Source organism: Rhinatrema bivittatum, chromosome 4 (genome assembly GCF_901001135.1).
Source record: "Rhinatrema bivittatum chromosome 4, aRhiBiv1.1, whole genome shotgun sequence".
In the NCBI taxonomy this organism is placed as follows: Eukaryota; Metazoa; Chordata; class Amphibia; order Gymnophiona; family Rhinatrematidae; genus Rhinatrema; species Rhinatrema bivittatum.
The window spans coordinates 282,125,061-282,144,647 of record NC_042618.1 but is presented as its reverse complement, the minus strand read 5'-3'; the positions used below and the strand labels follow the sequence as shown (position 1 = coordinate 282,144,647).

The 19,587-nt window shown below is 44.3% G+C and overlaps 1 protein-coding gene across 1 annotated transcript in view; it reads right to left on the bottom strand.

Annotated features, from left to right (window-relative positions):
- Positions 1 to 19,587, bottom strand: part of SOX5 (SRY-box transcription factor 5) — a 1,631,810-nt gene that overhangs the window by 1,507,028 nt on the left and 105,195 nt on the right. Inside the window, 1 exon segment of the mRNA XM_029600160.1 lies at positions 17,894 to 18,101. Within this exon segment, the coding sequence (XP_029456020.1) occupies positions 17,894 to 18,101 (208 nt within the window).

The window sequence follows — 19,587 nt, the reverse complement described above, 5'->3', positions numbered from 1 at the left end:
GATGCTTGCCATATATGTGAAGCGTTGACTCAGTTTGTCGCGCCCGAAGGCGTCTCTATATATTAATATATATATATATATTAATAACATGCTCGCACAAGTGAACATGGGGCAGGGGGAAAAAAGAGAGAGAGACAGAGAGACAAAGATAGAGACAATCTGACACTGTATATATCTCTCACTGTAAGAGGGGCACTTTTGACTCAGGGTGGTTTTTGGGGGTGGGTGGTGTTGCAAGAGTCTACAGATTGTTGCACCCTATGCAGATCAATGTAACACTGCCCCCCCCCCCCAACCCACCCTGTTGAAAGTTCCCCTCTTACAGTGGGAGATATATAGAGTGTCAGATCCTCTCTCTCTCTTTTCAGGACTCCTCTGGCTCAAAATCTCCAGACTTGCACCTTATCTGCTATTAATCAAGTTGACTTAGAAAATAGCCACTGCTATTACTAGCATCAGTAGCATAGAATATACTTATTTTATGGTTCTTGCCAGGTACTTATAGCCTGGATTGGCCACTGTTGGAAACAGGATGCTGGGCTTGATGGACTCTAGGTCTGACCCAATATGGCAATTTCTTATGTCTTATGTTCTTATCAGGACCAGCAGTAAAGTTACGCAGGTAACATGGAAACACACACTGGGGTAGATTTAAGAGGTATGCGCGGGCATACATGTGTGCGCTCTAACCCAGCGCGCACACATGTACGCCCGATTTTATAACATGGGCACGCATCTTATAAAATCGGGAGTCGGCACGTGCAAGGGGGTGCACAATTGCATCCTTCCCCCATTTCCCTTCCCCCCACCCCACCTTCCCTTCCCCTACCTTTTTTCTTGTAAAACTTACTTCAGCCCTGGGGCTGAAGTTGTGCACGCGGCCAACTGCTGGCGAATAATCTCTGGCACAGCGACAAATGGCCGCTGTGCTGGGAGCCTCTGACCCTGCCCCTTCCCTCCCCTTGGACCACCCCTTCCCTTTTTGCAAGCCCCGAGACTTACACACGTCTCAGGGCTTTACGCACGTCACCAGGTCTTTTGAAAATAGGCCCAACGTGCATAAACTTTTGAAAATCCAGCCCACTATGCGTAAGTCTTGGCCCTACTCCAGAGCATCCATGCCCTGCCCTTTTTCTGCCTCATTATTCTTACTTCCAGACTTCTTAAAATTTGCATTGCTTGCACCAAGCCCACTTACACGTGTGTGAGGCTGTTTTTGTGCTGGCAATGCTTTTAAAATCTACCTGTAAACCTGAAAGAAGGGATTGGGGAGAAATGGAGATAAAAACACAAAAGCGAGAACACTGAATGTTCTTTATACATTTTCATGTTTTAGCACAACTATAAATTAGCAGCAATTTTTTTTATAAAGTAAAATGACTAGAGGAGATGAGGATATTTTGAAGTAGGACCCCTTTTTAATGGAAATGTACAAGTCCAGTCCTTATCATCTCAATGGCTTCTTCTTTTTTAGGCACATCACTTTCACATCTCTGCAACTTCGTCATATTTGTTCATGAGTTTTCTTTTAGAGAAAAAATGCCTGTTCTATTCTTGTTTCTCTAGATGAGGAAGAAGCAAAGCTTTGAATATGGCACCCTCATAATGATTTAAACAGGTTTAATGAAATTTTCATCACAACCTGCTGTTCATTTTAATGGCCTTTGAAAGACAATGGAACAATAGCTTGAGGGAAGAAAAGATTTTCTGTGGCATTCATATGTAAGCTTAACATTGAGTTGCTTTCTCTTTTTTGCCTCTCGCTCTTTTTCAAAGAGCTGTAGATCTTTTGTTTGTACATTTTCACTTTTGCAGAGCTGAACTAGTGCACAGAATCTATCCATTCTAATGTCTAACTGTAACCTTTGCTAATGGAGTATGTGTGGCCTCCACTCAAATCTGAATCCTTATATATTGCTTTTTGTTGTCTTTGTTTTTCCTTTCTCAACAACTTTGTCTTTACTCTTCCTCCATTTTTAGACACACACATATGGCATGGCCTGTTTAGAAAATGTTATTTCATCAAAAAGGCTAGAGAGAGATCATTGCATTGTTTACAGGGCATTTTTAAAACAAACCAGAACAAGCTATCTTTTATAAGATGCCTTTGATGCCTACCTTGCATCTAGACCCAGCCTGTCTCCAGCTGCAGTCAAGTCCTGTTGGCCACCAGAACCCAAGGGCTTAACCTGTGAGGGAGATGGCTGGGTTAGGTGCAAGACCTTGCTCTGCCCTGCCTATAAGTCCTGTGCTGCCCCTGCAGGTGTTCCCCAATACTAGCTAGACCTTCATTTGTGACACTGTGGCACACACACTCACCTTGCAGGGTTGAACCATGGTGCTGGTTAGGAACATTGATTGATTCTGACAGGTCCCAAACCAGCAGCAGCAGAAAGAATATTAGTCCATGGGAGTTGATACAGAGGCAGCAACAGAAGAATGAAGATTGACCAATGGAAGCAGGCATAGAGACAGTGGTAAAAGGAAGATCAGTCTATATGGGTTTGCATGGAGGCAGCAGTGGCAGGCATAATATTGGACAGCAGGATCTTGCACAGAGTCATTGGTGGTGGGAGGAAGATCTGCCACACAATGAAGATAAAACAGCTAAGATGTGGAATAAGTAGCACCTGGATAGAGAATGACTGACTGACTAGGGTAAATGTGATTGAGAGAGAGATAGAGAGGTGAGAATGAGCAAAAAAGAAGAGAGGAGAAATGAAGAGAAGGCAGAGTGGAAGAGAGACAAGGGCTGGGAAAAAAGATAAAGGTGAGGTAAACAAAGAAGAGAGTAGGGATGTGCAGAAGGAAAAAAAAATTTTGATTGGGTATTCGTTTTGTCGGGACCCAAATCCATTGCATTCGATCCACAGGGGGAAAACCAGTTCATTGATTAGTTTTATTCATTTTCCGATTTTCCATTAAAGACAATGGGGGAAGTATTTGCAGCCTATTTTTGGCTGCAGAATTGGAGTTTTCTTATCAATTCTGAAGAAACGTCTGGGGAGCAATCATCAGAATGAGAAAAGAGCTCCAAGGTACTTAGACTGTGGCAAAGTGGCACCAAAGTGGCATGAAAGCAGCAGTGAAAGTGGCAAAAACACACCACAGTTTCAAAAGAGAGCACCAATAACATATGCATAAACCCTCGAAGGCAGCATGACAGGCAAAGTGGCAAGACAAGTGGCATCAACATCCCACAGCACAATGAAGGGGGAACATCAAGCAGAAAGACTAGCACCAACACACTGAGCAACCATGATAGTGGACAGAACACCACAAGGAGTTAAGAACATAAGAACAAAAGAAAATGCCATACTGGGTCAGACCAAGGGTCCATCAAGCCCAGCATCCTGTTTCTAACAGTGGCCAATCCAGGCCATAAGAACCTGGCAAGTACCCAAAAACTAAGTCTATTCCATGTTACCATTGCTAATGTCAGTGGCTATTCTCGAAGTGAACTTAATAGCAGGTAATGGACTTCTCCTCCAAGAACTTATCCAATCCTTTTTTAAACACAGCTATACTAATTGCACTGACCACATCCTCTGGTAACAAATTCCAGAGTTTAATTGTGCATTGAGTAAAAAAGAACTTTCTCCGATTAGTTTTAAATGTGCCCCATGCTAACTTCATGGAGTGCCCCCTAGTCTTTCTACTAGAGATGTGAATCGTGTCCTCGATCGTCTTAACGATCGATTTCGGCTGGGAGGGGGAGGGAATCGTATTGTTGCCGTTTGGGGGGGTAAAATATCGTGAAAAATCGTGAAAAATCGAAAAAAACGTAAAATCGCAAACCGGCACATTAAAACCCCCTAAAACCCACCCCCGACCCTTTAAATTAAATCCCCCACCCTCCCGAACCCCCCCCAAATGACTTAAATAACCTGCGGGTCCAGTGGCGGTCCGGAACGGCAGCGGTCCGGAACGGGCTCCTGCTACTGAATCTTGTTGTCTTCAGCCGGCGCCATTTTCCAAAATGGCGCTGAAAAATGGCGACGGCCATAGACGAACATGATTGGACGGCAGGAGGTCCTTCCGGACCCCCGCTGGACTTTTGGCAAGTCTTGTGGGGGTCAGGAGGCCCCCCCAAGCTGGCCAAAAGTTCCTGGAGGTCCAGCGGGGGTCAGGGAGCGATTTCCCGCCGCGAATCGTTTTCGTACGGAAAATGGCGCCGGCAGGAGATCGACTGCAGGAGGTCGTTCAGCGAGGCGCCGGAACCCTCGCTGAACGACCTCCTGCAGTCGATCTCCTGCCGGCACCATTTTCCGTACGAAAACGATTCGCGGCGGGAAATCGCTCCCTGACCCCCGCTGGACCTCCAGGAACTTTTGGCCAGCTTGGGGGGGGCCTCCTGACCCCCACAAGACTTGCCAAAAGTCCAGCGGGGGTCCGGAAGGACCTCCTGCCGTCCAATCGTGTTCGTCTATGGCCGCCGCCATTTTTCGGTGCCATTTTGGAAAATGGCGCCGGCTGAAGACAACAAAATTCAGTAGCAGGAGCCCGTTCCGGACCGCTGCCGTTCCGGACCGCCGCTGGACCCGCAGGTTATTTAAGTCATTTGGGGGGGGGGTTCGGGAGGGTGGGGGATTTAATTTAAAGGGTCGGGGGTGGGTTTTAGGGGGTTTTAGTTTGCCGGCTCACGATTCTAACGATTTATAACGATAAATTGTTAGAATCTCTATTGTATTGTGTTCCATAACGGTTTAAGAAGATATTAAAATTATCGGACGATAATTTTAATCATCCTAAAACGATTCACATCCCTACTTTCTACTATCCGAAAGAGTAAATAACCGATTCACATCTACCCGTTCTAGACCTCTCATGATTTTAAACACCTCTATCATATCCCCCCTCAGTTGTCTCTTCTCCAAGCAGAAAAGTCCTAACCTCTTTAGTCTTCCCTCGTAGGGAAGTTGTTCCATTCCCCTTATCATTTTGGTAGCCCTTCTCTGTACCTTCTCCATCGCAATTATATCTTTTTTGAGATGCGGCGACCAGAATTGTACACAGTTTTCAAGGTGCGGTCTCACCATGGAGCGATACAGAGGCATTATGACATTTTCAGTTTTATTCACCATTCCCTTTCTAATAATTCCCAACATTCTGTTTGCTTTTTTGACTGCCGCAGCACACTGAACCGACGATTTCAATGTGTTATCCACTATGACACCTAGGTCTCTTTCTTGGGTTGTAGCACCTAATATGGAACCCAACATTGTGTAATTATAGCATTGGTTATTTTTCCCTATATGCATCACCTTGCACTTATCCACATTAAATTTCATCTGCCATTTGGATGCCCAATTTTCCAGTCTCACATGGTCTTCCTGCAATTTATCACAATCTGCTTGTGATTTAACTACTCTGAACAATTTTGTGTCATCTACAAATTTGATTATCTCACTTGTCGTATTTCTTTCCAGATCATTTATAAATATATTGCAAAGTAAGGGTCCCAATACAGATCCCTGAGGCACTCCACTGTCCACTCCCTTCCACTGAGAAAATTGTCCATTTAATCCTACTCTCTGTTTCCTGTCTTTTAGCCAGTTTGCAATCCATGAAAGGACATCGCCACCTATCCCATGACTTTTTACTTTTCCTAGAAGCCTCTCATGAGGAACTTTGTCAAACACCTTCTGAAAATCCAAGTATACTCTATCTACCGGTTCACCTTTATCCACATGTTTATTAACTCCTTCAAAAAAGTGAAGCAGATTTGTGAGGCAAGACTTGCCCTGGGTAAAGCCATGCTGACTTTGTTCCATTAAACCGTCTTTCTATATGTTCTGTGATTTTGATGTTTAGAACACTTTCTACTATTTTTCCTGGCACTGAAGTCAGGCTAACCGGTCTGTAGTTTCCCAGATCACCCCTGGAGCCCTTTTTAAATATTGGGGTTACATTTGCTATCCTCCAGTCTTCAGGTACAATGGATGATTTTAATGATAAGTTACAAATTTTTACTAATAGGTCTGAAATTTCATTTTTTAGTTTCTTCAAAACTCTGGGGTGTATACCATCCAGTCCGGGTGATTTACTAGTCTTCAGTTTGTCAATCAGGCCTACCATATCTTCTAGGTTCACCGTGATTTGATTCAGTCCATCTGAATCATTACCCATGAAAACCTTCTCCATTACGGGTACCTCCCCAATATCTTCTTCAGTAAACACCGAAGCAAAGAAATCATTTAATCTTTCCGCGATGGCCTTATCTTCTCTAAGTGTCCCTTTAACCCCTCGATCATCTAACGGTCCAACTGACTCCCTCACAGGCTTTCTGCTTCGGATATATTTTAAAAAGTTTTTACTGTGAGTTTTTGCCTCTACAGCCAACTTCTTTTCAAATTCTCTCTTAGCCTGTCTTATCAATGTTTTACATTTAACTTGCCAATGTTTATGCTTTATCCTATTTTCTTCTGTTGGATCCTTCTTCCAATTTTTGAATGAAGATCTTTTGGCTAAAATAGCTTCTTTCGCCTCCCCTTTTAACCATGCTGGTAATCGTTTTGCCTTCTTTCCACCTTTCTTAATGTGTGGAATACATCTGGACTGTGCTTCTAGAATGGTATTTTTTAACAATGACCACGCCTCTTGGACATTTGTTACTTTTGTAGCTGCTCCTTTCAGTTTTTTTCTAACAATTTTTCTCATTTTATCAAAGTTTCCCTTTTGAAAGATTAGCACGAGACCTGTGGATTTGCACACTGTTCCTCTTCCAGTCATTAAATCAAATTTGATCATATTATAATCACTATTGCCAAGCGGCCTCACCACCGTTACCTCTCTCACCAAGTCCTGTGCTCCACAGATAATTCGATCTAAAATTGCTGCCTCTCTCGTCGGTTCCTGAACCAATTGCTCCATAAAGCTATCATTTATTCCATCCAGGAACGTTATCTCTCTAGCGTGACCCGATGATACATTTACCCAGTCAATATTGGGGTAATTGAAGTCTCCGGGATCACTGGTGCAGGAAAGGAGGTATGATTCCATGAATACTTTTAAAGCATTTTTATTGGAAAGATTCAGAAATCCTTACTGTGGCAACTCCATACAAAATGACAGACAAGAGTAACAGGTCCCCCGACACGGTCCGTGTTTCGCGGAAGCTGCATCGGGAGGGACCGGATGACATTCAGAGTCTAAAAATATAACAGACGTAATCAGACATGGAAACGAAAAAACAGGCTGCTACAAAAAAATTACAATAAATAAGAGCATACCTTTAAACAGTCATCAGGAGCGCAAGCGCCCTCTGCAGAAGGGGAACATTTAAAGAATAAATTGGCGCGAAAAGTTCACTCTCGCGAGATGCTGTGAATGACAGGCAGACACCTGTAGCCTAATTAAACAATGACTTTACAGCATTTAAAATCGGGAGGGAAGGCGCCCATCACATTTAACAAACATCTGAAAGCAGAGTAGCGCAATCTCCTGATGCAGTAAATAACAATTTCCGGATGCAGTAAATAACAGCCTGTTTTTTCGTTTCCATGTCTGATTACGTCTGTTATATTTTTAGACTCTGAATGTCATCCGGTCCCTCCCGATGCAGCTTCCGCGAAACACGGACCGTGTCGGGGGACCTGTTACTCTTGTCTGTCATTTTGTATGGAGTTGCCACAGTAAGGATTTCTGAATCTTTCCAATAAAAATGCTTTAAAAGTATTCATGGAATCATACCTCCTTTCCTGCACCAGTGATCCCGGATACTTGCTTATGTGCAAGGTTTGCTTCTGTTATTATTGGTAATTGAAGTCTCCCATTATTACCACACTACCAATTTGGTTAGCTTCCCTAATTTCTCTTAGCATTTCACTGTCCGTCTCACCATCTTGACCAGGTGGACGGTAGTATACCCCTATCACTATAGTCTTCCCTGACACACAAGTGATTTCTACCCATAAAGATTCAATTTTGTATTTAAGTGAATCATCTGGTGTATGGCAGCAAGGCAGAGTGGCAGAAAGCTGATAGGGGCAAGACAGGCTGGCAGAGTGGTGGTAGTTTGGTCCCTTTGGTTTTGATAGGGGCAAGACAGGCTGGCCCCGGGTAGAGTTCTCTTTCCTTTGCATAGAAAAGGGATCCCTAGAATGGGTGTTTTCATTGGCGTCTATTGAGCTCTTGCTGGTCTTTTAAAACCTGGTGGAGTTTGCAGATATACAAATGAGAATTTTCAAGGCCGAGGTAGAGAAGGGTGCCATGTGAACAGTGGTTCAACATGGGTCAAGAGGTACTAAGAGATAGGCTGGCAGGCTACCCTGGGGAGCGTTCCTTTTCCTTTGAGCAGGAAAGGGCTCCCTGGAATGGGTTGGCCCCTAGAGTGGACCATGAGCCTTCAAAGCATGGCGATGTGGAGCAGGGTGCCATGTGAACAGCGATTCAACATGGGTCAACAGGTACTAAAAGATAGGCTGGCCAGCTACCCCAGGAGTGTCCCCTTTCCTTTGAGCAGGAAAAGGCTACCCAGAATGGGTTGGCCCCTAGAGTAGAGCAGGAGCCTTCAAAGCATGTTTGTTTTAATTAAGGATCCATGCTGTGAAGGATTAGTATTTTGAATTGTCAGAAACTGAGGGTTCCCTTTGCAATGCGGGTTCCGCCGTTAGGACCAAAAGAAGCACTGATGTCATCTCCCGCCTAATCTACAATACAAACCTATGTTGACTTTGTAGTTTACACAGTGCACCTTTTTCACTGCTCATCTTTTACATTTCTGAAAGTTAATTCAACAGAGGATGCTTTTAGAGCAATAGAGACTGTTATTTGTGAAGCAAGAATTGAGCTGGAGATTATTTGTGAATACCCAGTCGATATTAATTGTCCTTATGCACTTCAGCTGATGAGAAAGGAACATGAACAACTCTCAGAAATAGTGCTATAATGACCTCTATTCTTGATTTCTGTGCCTGTCCGTCCAGGCATTGCGTCCCTACAAGGGCTTGTCCTCTAACACTGTGCCTGCCCATCCACATTTTGAATGTAAGAACATAAAAAGCTGACTTAAGATGTTTAGAGCTTGCAATATTTCATATACTCAATAGTTTTCCTGACATTCATAATATGGGCCATGTTCCCTAAATCTTTCTTAGCTGCCAACAGAAATGTTTCTAGTACTATAGAAAACTGGTGGTAGATGCACTCTAGTTCATCCTCTGTAAAGCCTAGAGGACAGGCAGGCAAAGCATTCAAGGATAGAGGTCAAGCCCTCATAGGAACGTAAAGATTAGACGGACAGGCAGGTACAGCATTTGAGGATAGAGGTCAAGCCCTCTATGGGACACCAGTTTTCTATAGTACTAGAAACATTACTTTTGTCACCTAAGAAAGATTTTGGGAACATGGCCCATATTATAAAGGTCATGAAAACTATTGAGCATATGAAATATGCAAGCTCCAAACATCTTAAGTCAGCTTTTTATGTTCTTACATTCAAAATGTGGGTGGACAGGCACAGCGTTAGAGGCTAAGCCCTCCTAGAGACATAAAGCCTAGCAGGACAGGCACAGCATTAGATGTCAAGCCCTTTTAGGGACATAAGGCCTGGATGGTCAGGCACAGCATTCAAGGTCAAGCCCTTTTAGGGACATAAGGCCTGGATGGTCAGGCACAGCATTCAAGGTCAAGCCCTTTTAGGGATGTAAGGCTGGACGGACAGGCACAGCATTCGAGGTCAAACCCTTGTAGTGACATAAAGCCTGGATGGACAGGCACAGAATTAGAGGTCAAGCCCTTTTAGGGATATAAGGCCTGGTCGGACAGGCACAGCATTCAAGGTCAAGCCCTTTTAGGGACATAAGGCCTAGATGGACAGGCACAACATTTGAGGTCAAGCCCTTTTAGGGACATAAGGCCTGGATGGACAGGCACAGCATTAGTGGTCAAGCTCTTTTAGGGACATAAGGCCTAGACGGACAGGCACAGCATTAGCGGTCAAGCCGTTTTAGGGACATAAGGCCTGGATGGACAGGCATAGCAATCAAGGATAGAGATCAAGCCCTCATAGGGACACCAGTTTTCCATAGTACTAGAAACATTACTGTTGTCACCTGAGAAAGATTTCGGAAACATGGCCCATATTATAAAGGTTATGAAAACTATTGAGCATATGAAATATGCAAGCTCCAAACATCTTAAGTCAGCTTTTTATGTTCTTACATTCAAAATGTGGGTGGACAGGCACAGCGTTAGAGGCTAAGCCCTCCTAGAGACATAAAGCCTAGCAGGACAGGCACAGCATTAGATGTCAAGCCCTTTTAGGGACATAAGGCCTGGATGGTCAGGCACAGCATTCAAGGTCAAGCCCTTTTAGGGATGTAAGGCTGGACGGACAGGCACAGCATTCGAGGTCAAACCCTTGTAGCGACATAAAGCCTGGATGGACAGGCACAGAATTAGAGGTCAAGCCCTTTTAGGGATATAAGGCCTGGTCGGACAGGCACAGCATTCAAGGTCAAGCCCTTTTAGGGACATAAGGCCTAGATGGACAGGCACAACATTTGAGGTCAAGCCCTTTTAGGGACATAAGGCCTGGATGGACAGGCACAGCATTAGCGGTCAAGCCGTTTTAGGGACATAAGGCCTGGATGGACAGGCATAGCAATCAAGGATAGAGATCAAGCCCTCATAGGGACACCAGTTTTCCATAGTACTAGAAACATTACTGTTGTCACCTGAGAAAGATTTCGGAAACATGGCCCATATTATAAAGGTTATGAAAACTATTGAGCATATGAAATATGCAAGTTCCAAACATCTTATGTGAGCTTTTTATGTTCTTACATTCAAAATGTGGACAGACAGGCACAGCGTTAGAGGTCAAGCCCTTGTAGGGATGTAAGGTCTGGACGGACAGGCACAGCATTCAAGGTCAAGCCCTTTTAAGGACGTAAGGCTGGATGGACAGGCACAGATTCAAGGTCAAACCCTTGTAGAGGCGTAAAGCCTGGATGGACAGACACAGCATTAGAGGTCAAGCCCTTTTAGGGACATAAGGCCTGGACTGACAGGCACAGCATTAGAGGTCAAGCCCTTTTAGGGACATAAGGCCTGGACGGACAGGCAGGCACAGCATTCGAGGATAGAGGTCAAGCCCTCATAGGGACATAAAGCCTGGACGGAGAGGCACAGAGTTAGAGGTCAAGCCCTTGATGGACGTAAGGCCTAGATGGACAGGCACAGCATTAGAGGTCAAGCCCTTTTAGGGACATGAGGCATGGACGGACAGGCACAGCATTTGAGGATTTCCTTTATACAGGTATGTTGTGGTTTGATCTGTCACTTCTTCTTGAACTGGTTCACTGCCAGAAGAAAATGGCATCTTTTTCATTTCTGAAAGATAATTTAACTGAGGATGCTTTTAGAGCAATAGAAACTGTCATTTGTGAAGCAAGAACTGAGCTGGAGATTATTTGTGAACATCCAGATGCTATTAACTATACTTATGCACTTCAGCTGATGACAAAGGAACATGAAGATCTCTCAAAAATAAGAAAACCGGTAGTCATGTCCAAATCTACAATATCAACCAATGTTGACTTTATAGATAAACTAAAGTGCAACTACCACCAGTACTAGAAACATTACTGTTGGCACCTAAGAAAGATTTCGGGAACATGCCCCATATTATGAATGTCATGAAAACTATTGAACATATGAACTATGCAAGCTCCAAACATCTGAATTCAGCTTTTTATGTTCTTACATTCCAAATGCTGTAAAACAGAAAAAGAATATTCTGGAAAGAAGTGATGCACAAATACAGAAACTGAAATTAGAAATACTAGAACTAAACTCAGACAGGCACAACGTTTGAGGTCAGGCCCTTGTAGGGACGTACAGCCTGGACAGTGGACGGACAGCACAGCATTTGAGGTCAGAACCTTGTAGGGACGTACGGCCTGGACAGTGGACGAACAGGCATAGCATTTGAGGTCAGGCCCTTGTAGGGATGTACGGCCTAGACAGTGGACGGATAGCCACAGTATTTCAGTTCAGGTACATGTGCTGATATTATCTGGAGCATAGGAGGCAATTAAAGCTGCTGCAAGGCGTTCAATTGCTTTTATTGATCTTGCCATTCACAGGGAAAATTTGGAAACCCAAGCAAAGGCAGGTTTATTTTCAAAAACACTAGCATTTCCATCAACTCTGGTGCCAGCCTTTAGCGGTGAGGGCTATGATATCCCCTGTCATTGAAAATACACATTCACTGGGCCCACTAGTTGGTGGACATGACAGATATCGCTGAGCCACTTTGGCTAGGTGTGGCCAGACAGTGGACTTGTGTGCCCAATATGCCAGCGGATCTGTCTGCATGTCCTCTGTGGGCTCTGAGAGATACCATGTCACTGATAGTTGTGCTGGTATCTCCTTTGCTTGGGTGGGCTGAGAGTCACTCATGCCAGTTGCTTTCTCTCTAGCCCGTAGCAGAACAGATAATTCTTTATGTGCAACATGCCTTTGGCATTCTGAAGTGGAGGATGAAGAGGTACTAGCTGTCGCTGACAGAGTGCTGCTCCTGCTTGGGCTAGCACAACTCTCTGAATTGCCCGCCGCTGTTTCCTCCTCTGCTTCATGCCTAATCTGTCTCTGCCTATGGCGCTCCTGATCACGGACTTTTGTTAACAGCAGTTCCTTCACAAATGAGAGACAATAGGACTATAGGGCGAGTTTCCCTTTCACACGGGGATCACAGACTGTGGTGAGCATATATGTGTGCTCTTCTGTTAAAGGCCCTAATCTCTCTTCAACCTGTTCCTGCAAAATGTCCAGACAATGCAGCACCTCAGCTGTCATTCCCTCTTCCTAATTAAAGCCCCCAAATTTTCCTCCAGAAAATTAACTATAGGGATGATGTCAGCCAAGATGGCACTTCTGGAACTCAGCTCCTCCGTGACATCCTTGAAGGGCTGCAGGATTTTTACCAGCTGACTCATGACTAACCAATCATGATGCCCTAAGGGATTATGCACACCTATGTCCATTGAACCATGAAGGGGTGTCTGCAGCTCCACTAACCTCTGCAGCATCATAAAGGTGGAATTCCACCGGGAGGCAATGTATTGAATGAAATGTTTGTGAGGCATCTCCAAATCAGTCTGCTTTTGTCAGAGAACCTGCCCCGCATTCACACTTCTGTGGAAGTGTGCTGCTATGTTCCTGCACTTGTGTATTAACGTATGCAGGTATTCATTCTCTTGATGATTGGACTTCAACACCAGAGCTGACTTCACTACCAGGTGCAGAGTGTGTGCAAATCATCGGATGTTCTGAAAGCACCCGTCGGTTATTGCTTTTACCAGGTTTGCACCAATGTCTGTGACAAAGAACCCTGCCTGAGGATTCCTGTCTCACTGATGTAGCGCCAGCCCTCCAGCATCTGTCTGATGCATGCTAGAATATTGGATGAGGTATGGGCCTTGTCCATCAGGTGGGTGTACAGTAAAGCCCACCTCCACCCTGATACTTGTTCACTAATAGAGCTGCTGCCTGCCCCTGCCTCAGCCAGGTACCACCAGTGTGCTGTCAGGGAACAGTAAGAGTGTGCAGCATTCATAGAGGTCCAGATATCGCAGGTGAAATGCACACTCCATTGCCTTAGCTAGTAGCGCTTGGATACGACTGTGACACTGGTTGTATAGGCTAAATGTGGTTCTGGAGGGGACTTTGTAATTTGGAACTATGACCTTCAGCAAATGCTTAAAACCCACATTCTCCACTATCTGCAAGGGCTGGTCATCAAGGGCAAATGCTATCCAGGGGTAGGAGGCTGCCTGCCTCCTACCCCTGGATAGCATTACTGCACACCACCCCATTTCCTCCATGGTGGGTTGTCGCTTCTGCTACATGGCAGGGGGCTGCTGGCCTGCCACCTAACTGCTAGAAGGGGCTGAGGGCGTGGAGTGACTCTGCTCCTTTTCAAACACTTTACGCTGCCTGGAATAAGGGGTCCCCTGACTGCTACTGCCACCATCCCCAGATGGTAGTTGTTTTACTTCTTCCATTTCTAATGAGAATTCCACACAAGATGATTCTTCATCGGAATCAGAAGCAAACAGTGCCTGCGCTACATTGTCAATGCTAAGTTGAGACTGCTGTCGCACTGCTGCTTTTGGGTGTTGCCATTTTGTCTGGCATGACTCAGCCTCCCCTTCCCTCAACTCCAAAACTACATGGTCAGAAACAGGTGGTGGCCGTGTATCATCTTTAAATTTCGTTTTTTCAGGATGGAACTGCCTGCCCCTTCAGAGATTTAGATTGGAACAGGTCCCTTTTTAACTTTAATGGGGGACTGGCACTGCCTTTTGAAGTGCCTCCTATGCTATTCCCAATCACTCCACCAAATCTAGCTTTCCCTGACATTATGGATTTAATGTCACTGCCTACAATTAAAATAATTATTTCCAAAAGAGGCCCACTGGGGATTTGGCTTCAGAGAGCACCACTGTCCCAATATACATGACTCTGCAAAAAGCCCCCAGGCTCACGAGGCTGTGTCTGGATGCACACTAAAACTGAGACCACTGTATGCACACTAGAGATGTGCATTCGTTTATGATGAATTAGGCAATTTCAACTAAAATGCCTAATTCATCATGGTTCGGGGGCCCCGCCCACCCGAAACAGATTTTCCCTGAACTACATGAAAAATTTGTTTTTCGGGTTTGTATGGGGAGAGGAGCACATTTTATTTTTTTAAATAAAAAACCACCCCAAGCATTAAAATTTAGTATAATTCAACCCCCCCCCCCCCCCACCACCACCACCACCACCATCCCGATCGCTCCCCAAGACTTACTAATATCCCTGGTGGTCCAGCGGGGTCCCGCGAACGATTTGTCCCTCAGTGCAGGGACCGTCTGGCCTGCCTCGCTGAAAATGGCACCGATAACCTCTGACCTACTAAGTCACAGGGGCTACCGGTGCCATTGGTCAGCCCCTGTCACATGGCCATTGGCACCATCTTGTGCTCCTACCATTCTGATTACTGGCAGCCGATGGCGAGATCGCTCCCGGATCTCCGATGGACCCCCAGGGACTTTTGGCAAGTCTTGGGGGGGGGAGGGTCAGGAGGCCCCCCAAGCTGGCCAAAAGTCCCTGGGGGGTCCAGCGGGGGTGCAGGAGCGATCTCTTACCCTCGGGCCATCGGCTGCCAGTAATCAAAATGGCACCGATAGCCTTTGCCCATACTATGTCACAGGGGCTACCGGTGCCATTTACAGCACCTGTCACATGGTAGGAGCACAAGATGGCGCCGATGGCCATGTGACATTGTGTAACTATAGCATGGGTTATTTATCCCTATATGCATCACCTTGCACTTATCCACATTAAATTTCATCTGCCATTTTGATGCCCAATTTTCCAGTCTCACAAGGTCTTCCTGCAATTTATCACAATCTGCTTGTGATTTAACTACTCTGAACAATTTTGTATCATCTGCAAATTTGATTACCTCACTCGTCATATTTCTTTCCAGAACATTTATAAATATATTGCAAAGTAAGGGTCCCAATACAGATCCCTGAGGCACTCCACTTCCACTGAGAAAATTGTCCATTTAATCCTACTCTCTGTTTCCTGTCTTTTAGCCAGTTTGCAATCCACGAAAGGACATCACCACCTATCCCATGGCTTTTTACTTTTCCTAGAAGCCTCTCATGAGGAACTTTGTCAATCACCTTCTGAAAATCCAAGTATACTACTTCTACTGGTTCACCTTTATCAACATGTTTATTAACTCCTTCAAAAAAGTGAAGCAGATTTGTGAGGCAAGACTTGCCTTGGGTAAAGCCATGCTGACTTTGTTCCATTAAACCATGTCTTTCTATATGTTCTGTGATTTTGATGTTTAGAACACTTTCCACTATTTTTCCTGGCACTGAAGTCAGGCTAATTGGTCTGTAGTTTCCCGAATCGCCCCTGGAGCACTTTTTAAATATTGGGGTTACATTAGCTATACTCCAGTCTTCAGGTACAATTGTTGATTTTGATAGATTACAAATTTTTACTAATAGGTCTGAAATTTCATTTTTTAGTTCCTTCAGAACTCTGGGGTGTATACCATCCGGTCCAGTTGATTTACTACTCTTCAGTTTGTCAATCAGGTCTACCACATCTTCTAGGTTCACCATGATTTGATTCAGTCCATCTGAATCATTGCCCATGAAAACCTTCTCCGGTATGGTTACCTCCCCAACATCCTCTTCAGTAAACACTGAAGCAAAGAAATCATTTAATCTTTCTGCGATGGCCTTATCTTCTCTAAGTGCCCCTTTAACCCCTCAATCATCTAACGGTCCAATTGACTCCCTCACAGGCTTTCTGCTTCGGATATATTTTAAAAAGTTTTTACTGTGAGTTTTTGCCTCTACGGCAAAAACTCTACCACTACCAATCCACAAACAATGGGGGTAATCCAAATCGCAACTACACTAAACAACCCACATTGGAGTAAATAATTTAAATGTATTATCCTCTTTCCAAAAACAAATTAGAAATGAACTTGAAACATACTTTTCACACTTACTGTTTTTTCACCAGCTGGGTTTTTTTGAAAACATTTTTTATAGGATGTAAGATGATGTTTCATAAATTTCAGGGCACCATCACGGTATGCCTTTCTTGATTTTTTAATCATGAACACCACCGTCCACCCTAGAGTCCTTTTATTATTTTTCTCCAAAATAATTTTTTGTATTATTTTTTGTTTCCAAAACTTTTTTTTATATAAAAAGTGTGAAAAGTTCAGAGCAAAGGTACTAACAGTTCACAACTTAGACATTCAAAAAATTCAAAAAAAGGGAATCCATCACATGACTCCAAACATGGCGATAATGAAATTCAACCTGCCCTTTAAATTAGATTTAAAGGAGTGAAAACCAGTCGATCTGATCATTCAGTCCAGCCGGCGCTTCAGTTTTTAACTTGTGGATCTAAAACTGCTCCCTGTAATTTAGTAACAATCCTATGTTACTAAACATTGTATTGCTTATTACATTTTCAGTCACTGTCCATTTTAAGTCTTCAAATGTGTGCCCCCGCTCCACGCAATGATTCACCAATGGAGCTGTCAACACTCCATTGTTGATTCAAGATCTATGTTCCATTAGACGAATCTTAATGGCTCTGCTCATTCATCCCACGTAGACCTTGGGACAATCACATATAATAGCATACACCACATTGTTTGTGGTGCAATCAGTAAAAAATCTTCGTTTCACTGTATATCCAGTATCTGTATCGATCCAACAATGCTCTTCAATGGTATTTACACACACTGTTCAAGCTCCACATTTCTTATGTCCTCCCAAATTTACAGGCTGCTGGTTTATCATTTTTAAATTAGCCCGAACAACCTTGTCCCATATGTTAGAGCCACGACTGATTGCAAACAATGATAAGTCCTTAAATACCTTGTGGAGTTCCAAAACATGCCAGTGTCTTTTATGCTATTATATTATATGCTAAGCCCAGAGCAATACTATAAGTCATTTATGATCATAAAAATGTATTTTATGTACAAAGCTTTAAAAAGTCAACCCGTAATTTGTAAAACAAAGCCAAATATCTCTCATTATAATGGAGGCTTGCTTATTCTGAATAAATGAAAAAAGCATGAAAAAAAAAAAAAGAATACCAGAAAAACATCAAATTTATTGAATCCTTGTCATCCACAAAGATCTACTCAGGAAATATTGTAAACAAAAAATTAAATCATTCTTGCAGACGCTGTACAACAACATTAACATTTTGCTAACAACCGGATTCAGAAGAACATTCATATAGGACTAAAAATAATAATTTAAAGTTGGATACATCCAGTGAGGACAAAGTTCTTCTTGAATGTACGACAAGGAAATTTGAACTATTTAATCAGTCTTACCATCAGGTTCACTTTTGATGAGCTCCTCCATCTTTCTCTGCTTTAGAGTGTCCACAACATCTGCTAAACTACTCTTGCGCCTTTCAGGAGTACCAAAGGTTAGGCTGGATAATGACTCTCCAATCTGATGGCCACTCTCCTCTGACTTCATGGGTGAGGTAGCTGAATTTTGAATGGCAAATATAGACAGTTTATTGCCATCAAGTTCCTAAAGGGGAAACAGAAAAGATGAAAATGAGTTCCTAAAACAGTTCCAGTTTTAGTAGTTGCCATTTCATTGATTCTTTTACTCACATGTTTTACAGAGGGCGCAAAAACATAAATCACACAAACTAAAAGCTATTGATTTTCCAAAGAATATACACACTTAAAAAACAGTTAATGTGCATAAATCAACTTCTGAAAATCAACTGGGGCCACTGCTTGTACAGATACATGTGCAACTTGATTATGCACAAACTGTCATGTGCTCTTGAAAGAGATGATTAGAGGGATGGACTTGGAGTAGGGAAAGGAATTACATTCTAGGGATGTGAATCGTGTCCTCGATCGTCTTAACGATCGATTTCGGCTGGGAGGGGGAGGGAATCGTATTGTTGCCGTTTGGGGGGGGGTAAAATATCGTGAAAAATCGTGAAAAATCGTGAAAAATCTAAAAATCGAAAAATCGCAAAACCGGCACATTAAAACCCCCTAAAACCCACCCCCGACCCTTTAAATTAAATCCCCCACCCTCCCGAACCCCCCCCAAATGACTTAAATAACCTGCGGGTCCAGCGGCGGTCCGGAGCGGCAGCGGTCCGGAACGGGCTCCTGCTCCTGAATCTTGTTGTCTTCAGCCGCCGCCATTTTCCAAAATGGCGCCGAAAAATGGCGGCGGCCATAGACGAACACGATTGGACGGCAGGAGGTCCTTCCGGACCCCCGCTGGACTTTTGGCAAGTCTCGTGGGGGTCAGGAGGCCCCCCACAAGCTGGCCAAAAGTTCCTGGAGGTCCAGCGGGGGTCAGGGAGCGATTTCCCGCCGCGAATCGTTTTCGTACGGAAAATGGCGCCGGCAGGAGATCGACTGCAGGAGGTCGTTCAGCGAGGGTTCTGGCGCCTCGCTGAACAACCTCCTGCAGTCGATCTCCTGCCGGCGCCATTTTCCGTACGAAAACGATTCGCGGCGGGAAATCGCTCCCTGACCCCCGCTGGACCTCCAGGAACTTTTGGCCAGCTTGTGGGGGGCCTCCTGACCCCCACGAGACTTGCCAAAAGTCCAGCGGGGGTCCGGAAGGACCTCCTGCCGTCCAATCGTGTTCGTCTATGGCCGCCGCCATTTTTCGGCGCCATTTTGGAAAATGGCGCCGGCTGAAGACAACAAGATTCAGGAGCAGGAGCCCGTTCCGGACCGCTGCCGTTCCGGACCGCCGCTGGACCCGCAGGTTATTTAAGTCATTTGGGGGGGGGTTCGGGAGGGTGGGGGATTTAATTTAAAGGGTCGGGTGTGGGTTTTAGGGGGTTTTAGTGTGCCGGCTCACGATTCTAACGATTTATAACGATAAATCGTTAGAATCTCTATTGTATTGTGTTCCATAACGGTTTAAGACGATATTAAAATTATCGGACGATAATTTTAATCGTCCTAAAACGATTCACATCCCTATTACATTCATACTTTCAAATTTCAAAAGTATTCACATGAATCTACAT